At 40.7% G+C, this 25111-nt stretch overlaps 1 protein-coding gene across 14 annotated transcripts in view; it reads left to right on the forward strand.

Annotated features, from left to right (window-relative positions):
- Positions 1–25111, forward strand: part of nedd4l (NEDD4 like E3 ubiquitin protein ligase) — a 316982-nt gene that overhangs the window by 168731 nt on the left and 123140 nt on the right. Inside the window, exon 1 of one of the 14 annotated variants that reach the window (XM_052036715.1) lies at positions 6330–6434. The exons of 12 other annotated variants lie outside the window; for them this stretch is intronic. In XM_052036715.1, coding sequence (XP_051892675.1) covers positions 6402–6434 — 33 coding nt within the window. In that variant the 5' untranslated portion in view covers positions 6330–6401. Of the gene's footprint in view, positions 1–6329; positions 6435–16581; positions 16674–25111 lie in introns of those variants that run through there. One more of the 14 variants, XM_052036723.1, reaches the window with a different exon arrangement.

Genomic DNA, 25111 nt, shown 5'->3' on the forward strand with positions numbered 1-25111 from the left:
CCAAAGTTTTATGCAGTTGCAACATGACTTCTCGACTTTTATACTCAACACCCCAACCAATGAAGGCAACTATCCTGTACTCCTTTCTTAACCACCCTATCTACTTGTTTTGCCACTTTCAGGAAGCTATGGACCAGCACCCCAAGATCCCACTATACTTCAATGCTCCTAAGGGACCTGCCATTTACTGTATACTTTCTCCTTACATTTGACCTCCACAGTGCACTTATCTGGATTATACTCCATCTACCATTTCTCTGCCCACATTTCCAATTGGTCTGGCTACTGCTGAATATTTTGGTTCAGCAGCATGGTATTTAGAAATGTGTTGATGTTGACAGATCAGTTCATGGGCAAGAAACAGAGCCTTTATATTGAGCAGAGAGAATTTTGAATTTAAAATGGGAAAACCCATTGTTCTTCACAAGAACAGTCATCTTTAAATCTATTCTGCTTGATCTTTCAGGCAGTTTAAAAAACTTGATCTTGGAAAATGTCTATAGATACTGTGATTGCTGCTAAGTTTATGAATTCATCTAAAACATGTTTCAGCGAAATTTTTAGCTGGTTTTGGATCTTGTAATAATTTTATTGTTTTTGTTAAATTGCTTTAGATTTTTTCCCTTAAATAAAAACAGCAATATGGTATTGGTAATTCTTTGGGCAGAATTAACCGTGATCAATGTTGGAGATTGACCCTGAGAATTTGATCTGCAAATTTAACATTGCCTGCCTGGTTAGTTGCACAGCCCCTCATTCAGGACATTGCTTAAGAATTCACTTTTGGAACAGCAAATAATTTCAATCATATGTCGTGTAGTGGTTAGCATGACACTTTTACAGCGCCAGCTACCCGGGTTCGATTCTGGCCACTGTCTGTAAGGAGTTTATATGTTCTCACCGTGTCTGCATGGGTTTCCTCCAGGTGCTCCGGTTTCCTCCCACATTCCAAAGACGTATGGGTTAGGAAGTTACGGGCATGCTATGTTGGCGTCAGAAGCGTGGTGACACTTGCGGGCTGCCCCCAGAACACTCTACGCAAAAGATGCATTTCACTGTGTGTTTCAATGTACATGTGACTAATAAAGGTATCTAATCTTATCTGTAGGATACTTGAAAATGAATAAGAAATGCAGTAAGCAGTGTCTATCAAACAGACAGAACCAATATCCAGAAATTCATACTTATACACAAGCTACACATCATTTGCACATTTAATATTAACATCTGTGTTGCATGCAGTTTCTGAAACTTGCTTCTATTTATTCAGTTGTGGCTTTGAAAAAGGAATCATTAACAACTTCAAAGGTGGGTGGGGGCGGGGGTGTCTGTGGAATGTAGAGCTGCAGGCAGAGCTTGAGAATGGGACAAACTGGATTGTTTCCACAAGGAGCCAACACCCACTTCAGGCTGTTCAGTGGATTTATTTTAATTGTGTCTGAAAGGACTGTCAGTTTATTGCAATTACTTCACTGGAGTATCTGGAAAATTACATTTTGAGCAGGGAAGCTGTTATCAAAAACAATGGAGTTCAGGTGCAATTTTAGTTATTTAGTGCCCAGGATTTTTAAATAATTATGCAGATTATGTTCAATTTTTAAGATCTGGTGCTGAGAATTAGGCTTCACTTGTGTGAAAGCGTATGTCAAGCAAGGTGAGTGATTTAAGTTTGGAACCATAATAGAGATTTTGGGGATTAATTTTCATTTCTGACATTTCATTCAATAAAGTGTAGACAAAAGCACATTTTATTCTTGCTGCAGTTGACTGATGCACGGCATTGAAGGCAGTATGTGAAAAAGTTGCTTGAATATACCCATTTGATGAAAGGCATAACTTCAGACTTGTCAAGAACTAACGCCCTCCTGTATGCTCCTAAGATCTGAACTAAATACAGCAAGGCACTGCAAAAATCCCAGCCATGTTGTCTCCTCATTCGTGGGAGGATAAGCAAAGTAACATCAGCATCTTCTTCCAGGCTAACATCTCCAGCACTGAGCCCTGGTTACTCTCAGCCATCTAGAGCACTCCGTTGGCATGCCCAATACCTGCCTGTAGAAACAGGCACATTATTTTAGGCTCTGTCGTAGGAGGAGATTTACCAGGCAGACAGCAAAAAATGATTCAAGGAAGCTTCCTTGAAGAAATGCAGCATCCCCACTAACTTCTGGAACCTCTGGCCCATGATTACTGAAAGTGGAGGAGGAACATTTGGAAGGGCACTGAAACCCTCAAGATCATATGTTGGAAATTTATTGAAACCTTTTGTAAGCACCTCACAAACTACCCACCTGCCTGACCCATCAGCCACCACCTCCCCCATCTATGGAAGAGTCTGCAGTTCTCACATTGGCTACATCAGCCACCAAAAACCCACAAAAGCAAGAGTGAAAGCAAGTCATCCTTGATCACAAGAGACTGTTTTAAAAATAAGATAATGATCTTTTTGAGGAGTTAAAGCAAAAATGATGGAAACAGATCTTACGAAAATTGGTGGTGTCATAGTGAGGAATGTTATCTAAGGGTACAGCTGAAAGGCTAGCAATGGCAAATGGAATTTAATCCTGACAAGTGTGGGGTGATGCATTTTGGGAGGGCAAACCAGAGGATGACATACACCGTAAATGGTAGGGCCCTAGAAAGTGTTGATGAACAGAGGGACCTTGATGTACAAGTCCATAGCTTCTGAAAGTGGTCGCATGGGTAAATTATGTGGAATGCTTGCCTTTGTTGACTGTGGCATAGAATATAAGAGGTGGGATGTCCTGTTAGAACTTGAAACTTTAGGTATGATCTAACCAATGTTTTTTTATTGTGTGCAGTTCTGGTCACTACACTATAGGAAGGCTATGAGTGTATTGGAGAAGGTGCAGGGGAGATTCACCATGATGTTGCCCAGATTGTACATGTCAGTTATTAGAAGAGATTGCTTGGTGCACCAAGCAATGTGTCCTGCAGTAAACAGAATATAATGATGTTTTTGTTTGGCTCTGAGAGTAAGAGCCTTGTGCCCCACAATTTAAATTCTGAGGTAGTGGGGCTAGCTGCCACAAAAATGCAATAATTTTGTGCCTGTATAATCAATGTAAGTCATTTTGATGCATGTATTCAAGAATGGGTTGAAAAAATTGCCTTGGTCTTATAATTCCAACATATCCTTGGAATTCTGTCTTCAAAAAGTCACTGACTATCTAAAGAAGATCAAAGGCCAAGATTAAAGTGGACTTCTATGTTGTTGCATTAGTGACTGATAAGTGTGAGTAATGCAGTTGATTGTACAAGGTATTTGTCAGAAATCAAAAGCACTTAGAGCAACATATATAGCTTACACCCACTGTTAATCAAGGAGAATAATAGTACACTCATAAGGTGTAGTATGAAATAACTGAGGTACATTCTACAGAACAGTATTTTATCGAGAACAGACTTGCATCTTGTTTCAAGAGTGCTCTAGAGACTGGAGGGACTGGTGTGTCAAGGAAAGAGATGATCTTAGCGTGGATATTACTTGAGAATTGGTGAGGTAATATTTTAAATGTAGCATTTATTTGACCTTGAATTGTTTTCATTTTAAGTGGTGATGTTTCAATGTAAAATGTTCTCAAAAAACACTGAAATGCACTTTTCACCTGTTTTGATGCCAAAATGTGAATAAAGTATGTGAATAAACAAACCAGTCAGATTTGGTTAGTCGTTCGGTGCTGTTTCAAATGCTGAGATGAGTCACCATAGAAATGTGGAGATAATTACCGGCAAGCATTAAATGTTGGCCAATAATAGTATTGTACAGATATTGGAGATATGATTTTTATATTAATTTATGGTAAAGCACATTCATGCATGAATAATTTTAAGATCAAGTAAAATCACTTTTACTTTGATTTACAGATATCTTCATTGTTGAAAGCTTCTGGTTTTGTTTGAAGGGCAGTGCACTTAGCTTTGCATGGGAAGGATGCATGGGTAGAATTTGGGGGAAGGGTTGTATTCCTTTGAGAACTTAGCAGTCATTTTCCCGATCCCTAAACTTAATGCTATTAAGAAACAGTTGTATTTCAACAATGTTATTCTGCCATTGTGTCTTAATATGAATAAGCTTAGTTAGGATACAGTAGTATCTAACTTGATTAAATGCAGGTTTTTAAAGCATGTTATTTATTTTGCTTGTGAATACAGATACTTGAGCACTTGTTCAGAGTTAATAACTCCATTCAGAAGGTGGATGCTATTGCTCACATTTTAATAAGCATCTGCTAAAAGGGGCAGAATCCAGCAAGGTTTTATGAATAAGATCAATTATTAATTAATGCACCATGAAGGTTCATGCTGCATCAAAAACTTGATTTAATGTCTGTTTTTCTCTTGCCCTATCCTCACACTTATTGCAACTGAGAAATAGTTGTAAATCAACAGTTCTAGTCTGCAGATATGTCTTACTGTGAATAAACTAAACTAAGATACATTCGATATCTAATGTAATTTGCACATGTGCAGCAGTCTTGGGAGGAACAGAAGTGAATTCAGGTCTCAGGTTCTTCCAAGTTTTTCATTGCTTTGCTATTCCTTGCATCAGAACCAGAATCAGGTTTATTATCACTGTCTTATATGACATGAAATTAGTTGTTTTGCGGCAGCAATGCAGTGCAAAGACACAAAATTACTATAAATTACAAAATAAATAGTGCAAAAAAAAGGAATAAAGAGGTACATGTGTGTGTGTAATGGACTATTTGACAAAGAATGAGAATGGTTAAAGTTAATTAACTTTACTATTATTTCATCATGCAACTGACAAGATGGTTGATGGATCTTTGCACCTCTTCTCATTTCTGCTTGCATGTTGTTATTCATGGCTAAGCAGAGCAAAGTCACTATGTGAAGCAGAGTTAGGAGGGCATAATAGGAACAAAGAGATTTGTGTTTTGATATTTTTAGTATTTTACATGTCGTATTGTTTACAATTAAGTAGCAAGATTTGGGGACATTTGTACAGCGGAGTGGCTTGACCAGAGGTTTTGACACAGCAGACCCCAGAGCAGGTAGTTGTCATTATTGGTTGCAGGAAGTAATGAAAGCTCCAATTCCAAATAAATGCAGATGTAAGAACTTACAACAGAAGAAAGTTCAATTTTGATTGCTAATTGCAAAAGTGAAGATGAAAAATTGCATTTAATTACAGTTTAAATAAAGATGCATTAATCAAAACTTTAAAGATAGTCACATTGAATGCCACATCTCTAACTGGACATCACTGAAAGTCCCACAGAATTCTGTCTCTTGGAATTGTCTTCGCAGATGAGTAATTCATGAACAACATCTGTGATATGTTCATCAGGTTTTTGGAAATACACAGAGATACTGTAATTAATGCACAAGATTTATGACTTTTTTTGGTTGTACATTTAATTTTAGATAATAAATATATCTGAATGTTAAAAGCTGTCGAGCTTAATGATTAAAGATATAAAGGTCTATCTGAGCTTAGAACTGATGCTGTAATTTAGCCAACTCCAACAAATACTCCCAATAGCTTTAAAGTGATGACCTCCTGCAGGAGATGGTGTAGGGCTATTGATGGGGGAAGAGATGTTCCAAACAAACACACTAATCTTTGAAGTGGATCATAGCATTCATAACCTGCAAGCCACGAGATGGCTCCAATGCATAACCAGCCAATGAAATGGCAGTCGCAACTCTCTGATGATGACCAATGATCTTGACTCAAATTTGGATGCAATAGCAAAATCCTGTGGATGCTAGAAATCTTAAGCTACTAGAAATGCTCAAATCAAGCACTGTCTGTGCACAGAGAAACAGTTTATTAACCTTGATGAAGATAAAAGAGAGTACAGATACTGGAATCTGAAAATTTATTTTTGGATGATTTGGTTGTTATCAATAACTTGAGGCACTCATTATTTGACAGAGTTCTGACTGAAAACCATAATTTACCTTTAATATTTGTAAGTATTTAAACATTCCTTCATTACAAATGTTTGTAATCACATTTCCTTAGTTTGGTTTTTAAACTCTCTGAAACTTGGAAGAATGAAGTGAGTTGTGCAATGCAGTGAGCCATTTCTGAGAAGGAAGTTGGTTGTTTGATAGAGTAATAATAATTTATAACAAACTGAAAGGGAAGTGACATAATGGCAAATGACCCAAGAACAGGTATCTTAGAACTTAGAAGAGTTGTTGTTTGTGACTACCTTGTCATTTTAAAGTTGCTAGTTTTCCGTAATCTGGTCGTTGACATTCCACTGCACAGTGGTATTGTTTCCGAGTTCTGACATGTCCTGATTAGTAGTTGGCAGCAGAAAGAATGATAATCAGTCTTGTATGCTCAAACATAGCCGGTTAAGTTCTATAACTAACTTCAGTGGGTCTGTCCTTGCATCTTCATGTACAGAATGATTAAGATCTTAAAGATGAGGGTGAGTAAAGTCATAAGTAGTGATTTCGCATGTAACATGACATTGAACTAAATAATTGTTGTGTGTGAGTATTTGTAACTTGTATGAGGCTTAACTCTAGTAGCGGAGAATTTAAACCATCTCGTATTGGCCTGCTTTTGTTTCCACTTCTTCCAAGCAACTCCAATCCTAAATCGGCTTCTGAAAACTAAGAAATGGTGCAGCTTTGCTGCTATTGCTGAGTTATTGCAAGTTAAAGTTGAAGCAGTGAATAATCCGTAGCTGTTAAGAAGTAGAATAATCATATTCCTGCAAGTGGAACTAACTTGGTTTTGGGAATTGCAAAATTAATTTGTTTAAAACGAACAATATTTGTATTTTTTTTCCTTAGTCCAGAGCAGTCAGTTGAAGGAATTGCAAAATTGGTTGGGTAACTGTCATTAGCCTCTGCCCATCTCAATTTTGCAGTTGTTCTTTGTTTTAAAGTTATAACTGAATTTAAAGTTGTATGCTTGTACTATTTAGATGCCTTATTACCTAAGCTTGATAGAAAGCTTCACTGGATTTCAGTTTGTGCAGAGGAAGCTTAGCTGATTATATGGTATGTGGAGCCGCCTTGTATTTATGAAGTTCTGGTATAGACACGTTCCTCCTGAAGCTATTTTCACATGCAGCTGTAACTCCCAAAGGGGTGAAAAATAATCAAATGGTGGTTTCTCCTGACTCTAAATCCATGCATGGTCTACTGTGAAGCTCTCCAACCTTGGCACCTAGAGATTCCAGACATTGTGATAATTTTTTTTTGTTGATGAGGCCATATTCAGTAATATTGCCAGTAATGGTGACTGTGATCTTCCTGCTTTACTGCTCTGCTTTGGTTCAAATGCATCCAGGGATAAAATTTTTCGTATAATTTTTTGTTCTCCCACACCGCTTAGAACGTAGAACAGTACAGCACAGGAACAGGCCCTTCACCCCATGATGTTATGCCAAACTAATTAAGAAAGTGACAGCTAATCCCTCCTGCCTGCACATGGTCCATATCCCTCCATTCTCTGCATATTCATGTGCCTTCCTAAGAGCCTCTTAAATGCCTCTATTGTATCTGCCTCCACCACCACCCCTGGCAGTGCATTGCAGGCACCTACCACTCTGTGTATTTAAAAAAAATTGCCCCATTCATCTCCCTTAATCTTCCCCCCTCTCACATTAAATGCATGCCCTCTAGTATTAGACATTTCGACTCTGGGGAAAAAAATATTGGCTGCCTACCTCTATCTGTGCCTCTCATAACTTTATAAACTTCTATCAGGTCTCCTGTCAGCCTCCACCATTCCAGAGGAAACAGTCCTAGTTCGGTCTTGGTCCCAAAAGTCAAGGTTGAGTTTATTGCCATATGCACAAGTATATGTATGCACAGGTGCAATGAAAAGCTTACTGGCAGCAGCATCACAGGCACATAGCATAATATAAGCAGCATTCACAAGAAAAGCACAAGTTAAACATAAATTATACACATTTTTTACAAGAAAGAAACACAATTAGAACAAAAAAAAGTCAATTTTAGTGCAGAGTGTTCAGAGTGGTCATAGTATTGCTAAACTGTAGTGGTGATTCAGGTTTTGCCAAGTGGTTCAAGAACTGAATGGTTGAATGGAAGTAGCTGTTCTTGAACCTGGTGATATGGGAGTTCAGGCTTCTGTACCTCCTGCCTGATGGTAGCTGTGAAAAGATGGCATGGCCCAGGTGGTGAGGATCTTTGATGATGGATGTTGCCTTCTTAAGGTAACACCTCCTGTAGATACTACCAGTGGTGGGAAGGGATGTGCCCGTGATGTATTGGGCAGAGTCCACTATTCTCTGCAGCACCTTATGTTCCTGCACATTTGAATTGCCGTACCAGACCATGATACAACCAGTCAGGATAATTTCAACAGTGCACATCTAGAAGTTTGTTAGAGTGTTTGGTGACAAACCAAACCTTCTAAGAAAGTAAAGACAATGGAGTGCTTTCCTTATGATTGCATCTGTGTGCTGGGCCCAGGATAGGTCATCCGATATGTTAACGCCCAGGAATGTAAAGCTGCTGACTCTCTCCACTGCCAATGCCCCAGTGTAGGCTGGCCCATGTTCGTCCTCCTTCCCCTTCCTGAAGTCAACAATCAGCTCTTTAGTTTTGCTGACGTTGAGTGAGAGGTTGTTGTTGCAGCACCACTCAACCAGGTGTCCATTCTCATTCCGGTAAGCTGACTCATTGCCACCTGTGATTCATCCAGCAACAGTAGTGTTGTCAGCAAATTTGAGGATGGCATTGGAGCTGTGCTTAGCCACAGAGTCAAGTGTGTAGAGAGTAGACCAGGGGCCTAATCACACAGCCTTGAGGTAAACCTGTGTCGATGATCAGCGAGGAAGAAATGTTGTTACCAGTCCTCACTAATTGAGGTCTGCCAATGAGGAAGTGGAGTATCCAGTTGCAGACGGAAGTACAGAAGCCCAGTTCTTGAAGGTCAACTGTTCAATGTAAGTTCAACTGTTACCACAGTAGAGGCAAAGATCAGAAATGAACAATTTTGATTTGAAACAGAAATTAATTCAGGCTCATAACTGCTGCAAGTATCAAGTGGTTTGGTCTTGAAAGACGCTCTCTCTTTCTCTGCTTTCCTTTTAAATCAGCAAGCCAGCAAAGAGGGACATCATCTGAATCTGATGTGTTTCAACTACCGATGAGCAAACTATTGTATATGATAGGGATTTGCTTTTACACCATTTGTTAACAATTGCTGAAGGTTCCATTGCACCTAACAACCATTAAAAGATTTTTGAACTGCATTCACTGTTGTGAAGCACGTGCTGTACAAGTTTTTGTTTTGTAAATTTGTCCTTCCTCTCATGATATCTAATTTGCTCTCCCACAGTCCAGAAAACAATGTTTCCTTGCTGTGTCTTCTGGATGGCAATCAGGAAAAGGAGGGTTCCAGCTTGCTTCCTTCCCTCTTGTCTTCCTCTTTTGCCCCCCACCATCCCGGAATGCTGCAGCCGATTGTAGATTGATATGTCCCAGCTGAGATCAGCTAATTTAACTGGAAATCATTACAGGCTATTAAATGCTCACTGCCTCAACCAGCTGAGTGCCCCAAATCGGAGCATTATTATTGAAATTAAATATCCAGGGCCAAACCCAGTAAACCAGATATGTGCAATTACATTGCTTATTTTAAGAGGCTTTAGCTGTTGTCACAATGCAGCTTGGATTCAAAAGTCTGCAATGGATCTTAGCAATATAAAAGATTATTGTTTTATCATACCAGAACATACTGGACCGTAAAGAACATTAAAATAGAAGTAGGAATGCGCCATTTTGCTTCTCACGCCGGCTCTGCTGTTTAATAAGTTGGCTGATCAAATTTCCTCAAGCACACTGTCCCAGCCTATGCACATGACTCCTTTACTGATTAAAAATATATTTATCACAGCTATGAGAATATTCAAGGATTTAGCTTCCACACTTGTTGATGCAAGGACCTCCAAGAACTTGCAGTTCTTTGAGAGAAGAAACTCTTCCTAGTCTTAGTCTTAAATGGGTATCACCTTTATTCTGAGACGATGTTCTCTGGTCTTGGATTTTCCCATGAGAGGAAACATCCTCCCAGCATTTACCATGCAAACCCCTTAAGAATATGTGTTCCAATAAGGTTGTCTCTCATAGTCTCAACCTATTCAACCATTTCCTCATAAGACATTCCCTCTGTACACAGGAGAAACACACAAGGTGTTAGAGAAACTGGGTGGGTCAGGCAGCATCTATGGAGGAAAATGGACAGTCGATATTTCAGGTCAAGACCCTTCATCTGGACTGAATAGTATAAAAATGGTATAAAATCTTTATAGCCAGTATATAAAGGTGGAAGGAAAAGGTGGAGCAAGGTGAGGAGGGGTGATAGAGGAGTGGGGGGAGTGCAAATAGTGACAAACCTGGAAGGTGATAGGTGGAGGCGACAAAGGGTTGAAGATGGAATCTGCAAGGTGAGGGAGGTGAGGAGGGCGGATGGGAACAGTGGGGAAGGGGAAGGACAGATGGAGTGGGTGGAGGAGTGGAAAGAACCAGGGTGATGAGGGCTGGGTTGAGTGTAGGAAGAACTGGGTAGATCAGGAGGAGAGAGAAAAGGATCAGAGGGAAGCAGTTTATGGAAGTTGAAGAATTCAGTGTTCATGCCATTGGGTTGTAGACTATCCAGGCAAAAACATGAGGTGCTTTTCCTCTAGCTGGTGTTCCCTATAACTATTTCTCCAACCTCATTCTCAAAGGGGTTAAGGATTCCTTTACTGTATAAAGATCTGGCATACTCTGTCTTGAGTATACTTAGTGACCAAGCTTCTACAACCCTCTTGGATGAAAAATTCCAAATATTCTTCTCGGATTAGCTTGCACAGTATGTTTCTTTCAACTAACCATCTTCTAGCCAAACAAATTCCTCATTGACTATTACATTCATTCTTAAGAAGTCTTGATTTTTTTAATTTGCTTCCTATTTTCAGAAATAAATACAACTGGATTTGTTTGTTGTTGCATTGTTATTATATACAAATTTGATAAAAGAACCAGTAGCAGGACGAGTCAATCGAGGAGGAAAAACACATCTGAAAATGAAACAAAAAATCTGCTGATAAATAGCATATTATTCAATACACTTTCAAGCATGGTAGAGTGGGAAATACTGCGCACTGAAAGTCTCTCATTGTATATCCTATTCTGTAGCATCATGCTGCCATTGTACTTTTTCACATTTTTTAACCATCCTAGTTATTTGCAAAGTGTGATCCCAAGAGTTTCCTAATAATGCAGTGTTAATTTTCATTTGTGCTTACAAATGCTTTTTTGTATCTACCCATTGAACAATTACTGCCTCCTATAAGACAAAAACATGTCTGAACACTTTGTGCTGGCCCAGTAATCATTACCACAGTCCTACACTTCATAATTTTGTCAATATTATAATTAAAGTAAAAGCTGCAAGACAGAAAATGCTGAGGCAGCCCTCCATTTCTGCACTAACTTTTGAATAAATCAGTTTAGAACTAATTCTGTTGCACTATTCTTTCTGAAATGCAAATTTTCTTTTTCCTCAAGATATGCACTGGTTACTACCTCAGAAACACAATGATGAGGCATTCTGTGCTGTAATAACTCTGCAGACAGCTTTCTGTCCTCTGTAACAATATTAATTTTTATGTCTTGTTTATGTTCTCCACACAGGTAATATTCTCCACATTTTACAAAAAAATCCTTCATAATTTGTAGTACTTATAAGGGCCTTCCAAGTTTCATTTGGTCCAGAGAAAAGCTGTCTTCCACAGGTTCCTTGTGTACAAGGGTAGAGACACCTTGGTCCATTTATATGGGTTCTGGTGAGATCAATTCTGCAACATTGTGCATAGGTCTGGTCTCTCAACCTAAAGAAGGATATAGGCAACAGCAAAGCTTCACCAGATTTGATTCCTGGGTTGATTGGTATTGGTATTAGTTTATTATTGTCACTTGTACTGAGGTACAGTGAAAAACTTGTCTTGCATACCGTTCATATAGATCAATTCATTACACAGTGTATTGAGGTAGTACAAGGTAAAAACAATAACAGAACACAGAGTAAAGTGTCACAGCTACAGGGAAGTGCATTGCAGGTAGACAATAAGGTGCAAGGTCATAACAAGGTAGATTGTGAGGTCAAGAGTCCATCTCATCATATAAGGGAACCATTCAATAGTCTTATCACAGTGGGATAGAAGCTGTCCTTGAGCCTGGTGGTATGTGCCCTCAAGATCCTGTATCTTCTGCCTGATGGGAGAGGGGAGAAGAGAGAATGACCCAGGTGGGTGGGGTCTCTGTTTCACCAAAGCAGTGAGAGGTATAGACAGAGTCCATGGAGGGGAAGCTGGTTTCCGTGATGTGCTGGGCAGTATCCACAACTCTCTACAGTTTCTTGCGGTCCCGGGCAGAGCAGTTGCCATACCAAGCCGTGATGCATTCAGATAGGATGCTTTCCATGGTGCATTGATAAAAGTTGGTGGTTGTCAAAGGGGACATGCCAAATTTCTTTAGCCTCCTGAGGAAGTAGAGGCCCTGGTGAGCTTTCTTGGCCATGGTATCTATGTGGTTGGACCAGGACAGGCTATTTGTGATGTTCACTCCAAGGAATTTGAAGCTTTCAACCCTCCCGAGCTCAGCACCATTGATGTAGACAGGTGCATGTACACCGTCCCCTTTCCTGAAGTCAGTGACCAGCTCTTTTGATTTGTTGACATTGAGGGAAAGGTTGTTGTCATGACATAATGTCACTAAGCTCTCTATCTCCTTCCTGTACTCTGACTTATTGTTATTTGAGACATGACCTACTATGGTGGTATCATCTGCAAACTTGTAGATGGAGTTAGAGCAGAATCTGGCCACACAGTCATGAGTGTATAGGGAGTAGAGTAGAGGGCTGAGGATGCAGCCTTGTGGGACACCAGTGTTAAGAATAATCATGCTGGAGGTATTGCTGCCTATCCTCACTGATTGCAGTCTGTTGGTCCAAATGTCAAGGATCCAGTTGCAGTGTCGAAGGTGGAGCTGTAGTCAATAAACAATAGTCTAATGTAGGTGTCTTTACTGTCCAGATGCTTCAGAGATGAGTATAGGGCCAGGGAGATGGCATCCACTGTAGACCTGTTTCGGTGGTAGGCGAATTGCAGTGGATCGACGTTGTTTGGGAGGCCGGAGTTAATGTGTGCCATGACCAGCCTCTCGAAGCACTTCATGATGGCGGATGTCAGAGCCACCAGTTGGTAGTCATTAAGGCATGTTACCTTGTTTTCCTTAGGTACTGGGATAATAGTGGTCTTCTTAAAACAGGTGGGAACCTCAGATTGAAGCAGGGAGAGGTTAAATATGTCTGCAAATATCCCCGCCAGCTGATCAGAACAATATCTGAGCACATGGCCAGGGACACCATCTGGGCCAGATGCTTTCCTTGGGTTCACTCTCTAGAAGACTGATCTGTCCTTGATGGTGACCACGGGTTCAGTTGCATTGGAGGCTGTCAAGGTGGGTGGTGACAAACCACTGCCCTTTTGTTCAAAATGTGCATAGACTGCGTTAAGCTCATGAGGAAGGGATGCACTCTTGTTGACTATGCTGCCTGACTTGGTTTTGTCGCCTGTTATAGCGTGTAAGCTCTGCCACACTGACGGCTGGTATGGGACTCTATTTTGTACCGGTATTGTCTCTTGGCATTCCTAATAGCTTTACAGAGGTTGTATCTCGATTTCATTTAAAGGTCAGGGTCACCTGATTGGAATGCAGCAGTCTTCAACTTCAGTAAATAGTGGATCTCCCTGTTCATCCATGGTTTCCAGTTTGGGAACATTCGTATTGTTCTCTTTCGTACACAGTCCTCAACACACTTGCTGATGAAGCCTGTGGTGGTGGTGACATACTCATCAAGGCTGGCAGCTGAGTCTTTGAACACTGACTCAAAGCAGTCGCGTAGAAGCTCATCTATTTCCTCAGATAAGCACTGCATGACTTTATGTACTAGATCCTCCTGTTTCAGTTTCTGTTTGTACATAGGGAGAAGGAGCACAGCCTGGTGGTCTGATTTACTGAAGTGAGAGTGAGGGATGTCTCGGAAGGCATCTTTGATGGTTGTATTGCAATGGTTAAGGGTCTTCAGGCTCCTGGTGGGATAGGAGACGTGCTGGTAGTACTTTAGTAACACACTTTTGAGGTTGGCCTGGTTGAAGTCCCCTGCAATATTGAAGAGGGCCTCAGGTTATCCTGTTTCAAGTTTGTTGACCACAGAGTATACTTCATTGAGTGCAGGTTTTGTGTCCGTCTGGGGTGGGATGTAGACTGCCATCAGGATAGCTGAAGTGAACTCCCGTGGCAGGTAGTATGGTCGACACTTCACCAATAGATACTCCAGGCTGGGTGAGCAGGAGCTCGTCAAGACTGTCATGTCCGAGCACCACGAGTTATTGATTAAGATGCAGACCCCTCTGCCTCTAACTTTGCCTGAGGATGCTGTATGGTCCATTTGATGGATTGAGAAACCCTCAGGATGGACGTTGAAAGAGGAATGACAAAACAGACTGCACCTAGACACCGGAGTTTGAAAGAATAAGAGGTGATCTAATTGAACCGTGCAAATTTATCATGGGGCATGACTGTGTAGATACAGCAATAATGGTTCCTCTCATTGGAGTGTCTAGAACCAGGGGTCATGGTCTCAAAATAAGGTGTTAAACATTCAGCTCAAAGACAAGTAGAAATTTCTTCACCCATTTTTGGAACTGACTACCCAAGAGGGCTGTGGATGCTCAGTTGCTGAGTGTGTTGTAGACACATGGATAGAAGTTTGGATATGAGGGGAATTGAGGGATCTAAAGTTAGTGGAGGATAGTGGCACTGAGCTAAAAAATCAGCCATGATCTTATTGAATGGAGGAACAGGCACAAGAGGTGAAATGGCCGACTCCTGCTATTATAATGTTCTTGTGTTCTTAAAATTGTAGCTTTACATAATTGAGTTTGACTCTTGACTTAATAAGCTGCTTAAAAAAGCAGTGTCTGAAGATGATCTTTTTAATTCCACAGTAAGATTAGCCAGTTGCCACATATATACAGGTATCTCCAGTTTACTTAACTACTTGCTTGAATGATGGTTCAAGGTTATTATATTAATGTTTTAACTTGACAGTCTCAGTTTTAAATTTGTCGTTTGCCACGGCCTCCAAAGTGCTTCTTGTTCAAAGAGTTCATATAGTTATACAGCATGGAAACAGGCCCATCTGGTCCATGCCAACCAAGATGACCCATCCAAGCTAGTCCCATTTGTCAGCGTTTGGCCCATAACCTTCGAAACCTTTCTAAACCTTTCCAATCCATGTACCTGTCCAACTGTCCTTTAAAAGTTGTTATTGTACCTGCCTCAACTACTTCCTCTGGCAGCTCAATCCACATACATACCATTCTTTGTGTAAAAAAAGAAGTTGCCCCTCATTCCTTTTAAATCTTTCCCCTCTCACCTTAGACCTAGGCTCTCTAGTTCTTGATTCTCCAACTCTGGGAAAAAGACTGAGTGCATTCACCCTATCCATGCCCCTCATGATTGTATACACCTCTCCAAGATCTCCTCTCAGTTTCCCAAGCTCCAAGGAATAAAGTCCTAGCCTGTCCAAACTCTCCCTTTTACTCAGTCCTTCAAGTTCTGGCAACATACTTGTAAATCTTGTCTGCACCCTTTCCAGTTTAATAACATCTTTCCTGTAGCAGGAATACCGAATACAGTACTCAAAGTTTGGCCTCACCAGCGTCCTGTACAACCGCACCATGTCCTCCCAGCTTTTATACTGAATGCCCTGACTTATGAAGGCCAGTGTGCCAAAATCCGCCTTCACCACCCTGTCCACCTGTTACTCCGCTTTCAGTGACCCATGTACATATATTCCAAGGTCCCTCTGTTATGCAAATCTTCCTAGGCTCTGTCATTCACTGTGAAAGTCCTATCTGGATTTGACTTTCCAAAAAGCAACCCCTAACATTTAGCCAAATTAAACTCCATTTGCCATTCCTCAGCCTACTTACGCAGCTGATCAAGATCCCTCTGTAATTTTTGATAACCTTTGTTGTTCACTATACCACCTATTTTGTGGCAATATATTGTTAGTGCTGACATTGTTAAATAAATACTTTCAGTGTTGTGTGTGGTGCCTTTTATAACTGTAAAAACAGTTAATTAGTTATGCATAGCTGCTCATTATTAATTATCATTTATATCCAAAGCAATGGAGAACTTCATCCATAACTGACTCCACTAATTATGCTTAATCTGGAAAATGAACATGGAAGTATCATGACAGCTGTAATGTGATGTTACTAATTATACAACACATTAAATTGAAATTCTTGTAATTTTTTTGGGTGTTTTCAGTTTGCTGTGCCTGATTGTCACATGCATTTCCTGCCTGATCTGAGTCTTATTTTTCAACCACAATATGCAATGACACAGCAGGCTTTTTATTCGGGGGTCTATTTAATTGAATTCAAATTCTCCAACTAGCTTGGAATTGGAGCTCATGTCCCCAAAACCATTGCCACTTTTCCATTGTATCCTCTAAGTAACTAAATGCTGATGCTGTGCCGAAGAAGAAGGCTTGAGGAAATTGACTTGGTAAGGAAGGAGCAACTGAAATTGATCCAAAGAATGATGGAATGGGACATGAGGTGATGATGTTTCTGTGTTTTGCTGTTTTATGCTTCCTTGGTAATACAGATTATAAGTTAAGGAGTTGATGTTGAATTAAGTTTGTGAGTTGCTGCAATTGGATCAAGTGCATGATGTGCACCAGAAACAGTATATCATGGACAGATATTAATCAAGGATTCACATTGAAAACATCTATAAATCCTGTGATGTTTGTTACAATGATGCACGCATCTGAATGTGGGGTGAGATCTTTCTGGTTTGAGTTGTGTGAAGAACTTAACCATTTGTCAGAGAATTTGACAGCCTTGTCAGCCAGTGGTTTCTGGTGATCTCAAGATATAAAGGGTGGGGGATTAGGCGATGGTGGTATACAATTAGTAGAAAGGGGTGTGCTCTTACATGTTGTAAATAATTGATATCTGCCACTTGATATCAACCCACAACGACAGCCATCTTTCTTTGAATAAAATATTGAGGATCTTAACTTAGATTCTTTTGATTGGTATTATTCTTTTAAAAATAAATAATTTATAGCACACTCGTCATCTTGACAAAATCAGCATTTATTGCCATTGCAAATTGCCCATAAGAAGAAGGTGAAGGTGAGCTGACCTTAAACTGCTGCAATATGCTTACTGAAGTTGCTTCCACAATGCTTAAAGGGAGAGTTCCTATGTCAAGTTTTTTGAATGCTGCGGACACTGAGGGGAAGGTTGCAATAGGATATTAACTTCTGGTGAAAGACATTTGCAAGAGAATCAACATGAATGCCTGCAGTCATGTAAAGTGGTGACCTCACTGAGGTTGGAGATATTTATGGAACTACCTGAGATTCTACTACAAAACACATCCTCCCTTTCCCTCCACTTCAAGCATTGCCCTTGTGGCTCCCTGGTATGCTGTGTACCAACTACTTCCTTTCTGATGGCACTCTCCCATGCAACAATTGGAGATGCAACAGTTGTCCTTTAACTTTTTACCTTTCCACAATCCAGCGACCCAAACAGTCCTTCCAGGTAAAGCAGTGATTCACTTGTACTTCCAATTCACTTCTAGTGTACTGCGTTTGGTACTCAAAATGTGGTCTTCTTTACAATGCCGAAACCAAATGCAGATTATGTAACCATTTTGTGAAGTACCTGCATTTAATCTGCAGGGATATTTCAGTGCTCCCTGCTGCCTGCCACTTTAATTGTCCATCCCACTCCTAGTCAGACCTGTGACTTCCTGCATCAACAAAACAAAGCCTGATGTTAGCTTGAGGAACAACATCTCATCTTCCATCTGGGCACATTGTTGTCATTTTACTCAATATCAAATTATCTAAATTGAGGTAACTTAATTCCTCTGTTTGTATCAGAAATGGCTAAATCCTCTAAGTCATCCATCTATAATATTACCTTAATATTTCTCTTTAGCATCGCTTGACATGGGCATTTCACAACTATTCTTTTACCTTGTTTGTTTTCTTTCTCTGACTGCTCTCATTGACCAACCAAACAGATAACTTCAACAATTTATCCCCCATAGCAACCCTGGTCTCCCCTTATGCTGACGGTCTCCATCACTAATGCTCCCTTTGTCCTCTCTATCTCTTTCCTCATCTTCTCTGCAATTTAAGAACGAACTTGTTTTCTCCCTTTTCCAGTTCAGGCACAAGTACTACTTGACTTGCTGTATGTTTCCAGTATTCACTGTTTTTTGTTCAGATTCCCAGCATGTGCAGTTTTTTGATTTTCATATTCTGCTTCTTTGTTTAATTATCTGTAACTGTTCACAACTGGATCTGGCAGGATTGCAGAACTTTGCCCTCATCTGCTGTACATTATTTGTAGCATACTCTTGACCTTGCACGTAGCCCTGTTTTCCACCTACAATGGACTGACATCCCACTAAGGTTCAATTGATATTGGTTTTGGCTTGGGCTTTGCTGCTTATTGTACCAGTGTTGGTCCCTTTGCTTGATGATAATAGTAGAGTAATGGGTATATCCGTCCATAGGCTTGCATGCTGGGTGGTGGGTATGTGGAACAAGCTGCCAGAGGAAGTAGTAGAGGTGGTTATAATTACAACATTTAAAAGACTTTTGGACAGGCACATAGTTAGGAAAGGTTTAAAGGGATAGGAGCTAAATGCTGGCAAATGGGACTAACTCACAAAGACACCTTGTTCAGCATGGATGTGTTGGCCCAAAGGGCCAGCTTCCATGCTGTAAAACTTCATGACTCCATGAGTTTGTGGTGGTTTAAAATCCTGCTGCCTTTGATCGAAAAGACGGCCAAGATAAACTATATACTCAAGATGATTGCAAGCTCTTCAATCTTATCTTTAATGCTCTTGTGCTGGTCTCTGCCATCATTGAATGTAGATTATTCATGGGACTGCTTCCTCCACATTAGCCATTTATGTCCACCACCACTTGAACTGTTTGTGATGGGACTGTTGAGTTTCAGTCCAATCAGTTGTGGAATAGTTCAGTCCACCAGTAGGGTGCTGCTTCTGCTTTTACCATGTGTTGTATCTTTAGCCACTTGGTATTGGTATTGGTTTATTATTGTCACTTGTACCGAGGTACAGTGAAAAACTTGTCTTACAAACCAATCATACAGGTCAATTCATTACACAGTGCAGTTACATTGAGTTAGTACAGAGTGCATTGATGTAGTACAGGTAAACAATAACAGTACAGAGTAAAGTGTCACAGCTACAGAGAAAGTGCAGTGCAATAAGGTGCAAGGTCACAACAAGGTAGATCGTGAGGTCATAGTCCATCTCATTGTATAAGGGAACTGTTCAATAGTCTTCTCACAGTGGGTAGAAGCTGTCCTTAAGTCTGGTGGTACGTGCCTTCAGGCTCCTGTATCTTCTACCCGATGGAATAGGAGAGAAGAGAGAATGTCCCAGGTGGGTGGGGTCTTAGATTATGCTGGCTGCTTCACCAAGACAACGAGAGGTAAAGACAGAGTCCAAGGAGGGGAGGCTGGTGTCTGTAATGCGCTGGGCTGTGTCCACAACTCTCTGCAGTTTCTTGCAGTCCTGGGCAGAGCAGTTGCCATGCCTAGCCATGATACATCCAGATAAGATGCTTTCTATGGTGCATCTGTAAGAGTTGGTGAGACTCAAAGGGGACAGACCAAATTTCTTTAGCCTCCTGAGGAAGTAGAGGCACTGGCGAGCCTTCTTGGCCATGGCTTCTACGTGATTTGACCAGGACAGGCTGTTGGTGATGTTCACTCCCAGGAACTTGAAGCTCTCAACCCTCTCGACCTCGGCACCATTGATGTAGACAGGTGCATGTACACCACCCCCTCTCCTGAAGTCAATGACTAGCTCTTTTGTTGACATTGAGGGAAAGGTTGTTGTCATGACACCATTCCACTAAGTTCTCTATCTCCTTCCTGTACTCCGAGTCATCGCTGTTTGAGGTACAGCCTACAACGGTGGTATCATCTGCAAACTCTTATTACGTTGTTTTATGAGTTCACCTCGTTCTGCTCTTGGCATAGTTTTCTACAGTCCTGTTGAAGCACAGATGATTTCCTTGCTGAATGGTAATGGTAGAATTAGTGGCATGCTGCTCCATGAGATTATAGTGCATGGGTGGAATACAATTCTGCTGTTGCAGATAACCACAGCACGTCATGAATGATCAGCTTTGACCTGCTAGATATGATCTAAATCTGTCCAATTTATTGGGGTAATGGTGCAGCACAGTTTGCTGGAGATTTCATCATTGTAAACACACGTATTTGTTTCCAGAAGTTATGTGGCAGCCACTGCCACCAGTTTTGTTACGTGGGGTCTAATTGTTTCTTTTGGGATTTAGCAGTTGAATGTTTATTTGCTTCACAACAATTCAGTCAGCTATTCCTTCATGCAGAAGTGAAGGCAATTGGTAATAATAATTAATTACAATTAAATTTACTTTTCACTTCAGTTAAAATTCTCTGTGGATGCTGACTGGCCTGCTGAGTTCCTCCAGCATCATAGTGTTTTTCATCAGTTAATATATATTTGATTTCAGTAGAATGCATATAAAGACACTGACATAATGCAGACAAATAGGATTAGTGGAGATGGGCAAAATGTATATAGTGAGCAGAAGGACCGATTTCTGTGCTGTATGACTGACTCTTAATGAAAATTGACACAAAAGGTGACTTAGATTTATGTGTGCCATCTTTGACCTCCAGAATGCCATAAAGAACTTCACAGCCAATTAAATCCTTTGAAGTTTAGTCATGGTAAATTTGTACACAGCAATGAGATAATGACCTGATAATCTGTTTTAGTGATGTTGGTAGAGTGTTAACTATTGTTCAAGATGTGTGAGAGAACTACCATTCCTACTTTAAAATTGATATCAGATCTTTGATGACAGACTTGTTTTGGTCTAACATGTCATCCTTTCATGGTTAAAACTGAGGTAATGAATCCAAGAAATTGTAACCAGTCTTGAGTCCATACTTTGTACAATTGCTGTCCATTTGTCTTGCTTGCCTGGTTGTGTACTGGAAGTACTTGTAGATCTGTGGACAATGAAAACTTTAACCAGATCATTATCTCACTTGAAGGAATTTTCCTTAAAAGAATCCCATTTTTATTGTTAGCAAATCTAACTACTAGCTCTTGTAGTCTTTACAGTTTAGAATTCGTGACCTGGATCTTCAGTTCCCAGAATCAATTGAAGTATAATAATGACCACAAACTGCAGCATGTATTGTTTTTAAGGTTAAGTACTTTACATTTTAATATGACACTTTGTGTCTTGAACTGTGTGACTCACTTGAGTTTTTTTTGTTTTCAACATCCACATTGTACATTCTGTTTCTTGTAAACAAATACCTAACAGCCTTTTATCTTTAGGAAGGAACTAGTTGTCTTAGCCCATCCCTCTGATTCAGAAAGCAGAAACCCAATTCTTGCCTCGATCTTAACTCTTCATACTGACCTTTTGATTTTTAAGTAGAGTGACCAAGCTTTGAAATGCCCCATGTATTATCTCCAATGTTCACGAGATGTTTTTGTTTTATCTTGCAAATTCTCTGTGCAGCATTCTTCATTCCTTTTTTATCTTTATACTTTGATATTTGAGTAATGAACTCAATGAAGATCTGGTAATGAGAATGTTGTGTGGTGAATACAGTGAAGGACAATATTGCACTGCATTAAAATTCACCTATTTAGTTGGCAAGACTTCAGTTCATCATGTTTGAGAAGGCTAAATGCAAGAGCATTCTAAACCTGATAAATCTGCTTCAAATACTTTCTTGTTTTTCTGTTTTGACTCTCCTATTTCATGCTTCAACCAACCTAGACATGAACAAATCTAATCTTCCTTTTCACTTCCTGTTATTGAGTGTCATAGGTTAGGAAATAGATTTTGCTTTGACAGTGAGAATATGAAGTTGTATGTTAAGCATGCAGTCAAACAGGACAAGAAACAAACTGCTGGAGAAATTCAGAGGGTCAAACAGCATCTGTTGGGGGGGGGGAAGGAATTGTAGGCGTTTCGGATTGAGACCGTTCATCTGGACTGAGAGTGGAGAGGGGAGATAGCCAGTGTAAAGAGGAGAGAAGGAGGGATGAGGCAGAGGGCTGGTAGGTGATAGGTGGACCAAGGAGGGGTGAAGGATGATGGACAGATGGAGCCAGGATGGGTGGTGGGAGCAGGTGGGGAGGACTGGAGTTGGAAACAGAGGCAGGTGGGTGATAGGTGGAAGCAGACAAGGGGAAATGAAGGCAGGTAGAACCAGAGGGGGGAAGGCTGAAGGTGGAAACAGCTGCTGGAAGGTGATGAGTGGGGACACAAAGGCTACCTGTACTGGAATCTGATGAGGATGATGATAATGGGAATCAATAAGGGTGAGATGAAGAGTAGATAGAACCAAATGGAGGAGAGAACCCGGTAGGTGCAGCCGGCACAGTACTGTGGCGGTTAGCATAACGCTATTACAGTGCCAGTGACCCGGGTTCAATTCCGGCTGCTGTCCGTGAGTTTGTCCATTCTCCCTGTGATTGTGTGGGTGACACTGGCGGGCTGCCCCCAGAGCATTCTACACAAAGTTGCATTTCACTGTGTGTTTCAATGTACATGTGACTAATAAAGAAATCTTATCTTAAAATGTGTTAGTAGTAGCTGGATGGAACTAGGAAGGGTGGGGGATGAAAATGGATGATAGGGGGCTTGAGTGGGTGTGTGGGAAAGGGAACAAAAGTGGGAGGACAGAAGGTGGATTGGAAGGAGAGAGAGGGGAATCCCTTATTTCAGGGACCCTTGTCTCCTGTGTTCCCCTCACCTTCCTTTACCAGACATTCCCTCCTCAGACCACCCCCCCCCCATCATCCATTTTTGTCCCCCTCCCTCTCCTGGTTCCATCCACCTACTACCCGCACACTTCTCCCACCTCCCTGAGAGGTTCCATCTGTCCATCTCTCCCTTCAATGGATGCCATTATCACCTTCCTTACTTATCAGATCCCAGCACTTGTAGACTTCGTGTCCCCACTTATCATCTTCCAGACTGTCTCCACCTTCACCCTCCCCACCCCCTGCCTGATTCCATCTGCCTTTTGTTTTCCCTTATCTGCTTCCACGTATCACCCACCTACCTCTATATCACAACTCCACCCCTCCTCCTCCCCCTCCCTCACCCGTCCCCATCTGCCCATCGTTCTTCAGCTGCCCCCCACCCCACCCAACTCCCTCTCTTTATAGTGGCTGTCTCCATCCTCCACTCTCAGTCTAGATGAAGGGTCTTGAGCCATAATGTCAACTGTCCATTTCCCTCCCTTCACAGATGCTGCATAACCCACTGAGTTCTTCCAGCAGCTCATTTTTTGCTCCACAGTCCAGCATCTGCAGTCTCTTGTGTCTCCAATTTGATTGCTGAATGGTCATTCTCGAGTAAGAGGATAGGATCAATAGGAAGCTTAGAGAATTCATGGGTTTGGCTGAAGATGATTACATTCTTCCCACTCTTTATTTGGGAGAAATGCCAGGTCATGCAAAACCGGATGCCTAACCAACTGAGACAATGACCGGTTTAGGAGGAATAAGAATATATGAGGACTTATCTGGGTGTTTTACTCAATATTTATTACATGAATGAAAAGCACCACTTGGTCCCAAAACAATTTGCAGAACCTTGCTATGTGCAAATTGACTGCTGCATTTACTTACACCACAACATGAGTGATTCTTGAAATGAGACAGTGAAAAAATGGAAAACTATTTGCTTACTCATTGTTGAGGAATTGCCATACATTATTAAGAAAGAGGCAACAGCTCACTAATAATAGGATTGGGCAGAGTGGATGTAGTTTTATGAAAAAGAAATAGGGGTTGGACAAATTTAAGTTTTTAAAGGATGCTGCTGAAGTGAGTCCAGATAATTTTGAAAGATGACTGCACAAAATAAGGTGTTCTAAGTTTAGAATTCATGTGAAAGTATAGATAGTGGATTAGTTAAGGGACAGAAAAAAGATTTAGAATGAAGAGGTCATTTTCAGGTTAACACTCTGTTATTAGTGGAGTGCTGCAAGGATCAGTTCCAGGGCTTTATCTGGTCACAATTTACATTAATGATTTGAAGGTGCCTAGTCTACTGATTATAAAAAGTTAGTGTAAAGGTTAGCTGTGAGGAAAGACAACAGGCAGGTGACGTGAATCTGCAAGATTGCAGATAGGATATAGTACGAGGAAAATGGGTATTAAAGCAAAGAGGATAGAAGAATAAAATATTTTTTTTAAAATAAATTGTTAAATGTTAGTATTTAAAGTAAATAGTTTATCCTTGTATCTGTGATAGAGTTAACATCCAGAAACAGTGAACGATTAGAAAAAGCCAATGATACATTGTTCTTTACTGTGAAGGGAGTGCTGCAATTATACCCGAAGCACAGTGCACAGTTTTAGACTCTGTAACAAAAGTGTAAGTATCTCACCAGATTGAAACCCTAGATTGATTCCTGGGATTATGAGATTCCGCAATGAAGAGGTTGGTTACACTTGAGTGAGGAAGAAAGAGACATGATCTCAGTTTAACATATAAGAATTTGAGTGAAACTTACAAGGCAATTGCCAGGAGGCCATTTCTTCCAGTTTATAGAATCGAAATCTAGGCGTCTGAAGTGTCAATGGAGCATTTTGGGACCAGAACTCATAATTTTATTAGTTTTAAAATATTTATGGAAAAAGATAAGGCCGATTCACAAATTAAAATGCTAAATTGGGGTAAGCCAAATTTTGAAGGCATTAGACAGGAGCTTGCAGAGGTTGATTGGAGAGGCTGTTTGCAGGTAAAGGGATGGCCGGCAAGTGGGAGGCTTTTAAAAGTGAGATCGTGAGAATTTAGAGACTGCATGTTCCTGTTAAATCCTGTTAAAGTGAAGGGCAAGGCTGACAGGATTAGGCAACCCTGGTTGACGAGGGATATTGAGGTTCTGGTCAGGAG

The sequence above is a fragment of the Pristis pectinata genome, chromosome 2, assembly GCF_009764475.1.
Source record: "Pristis pectinata isolate sPriPec2 chromosome 2, sPriPec2.1.pri, whole genome shotgun sequence".
Taxonomy (NCBI): Eukaryota; Metazoa; Chordata; class Chondrichthyes; order Rhinopristiformes; family Pristidae; genus Pristis; species Pristis pectinata.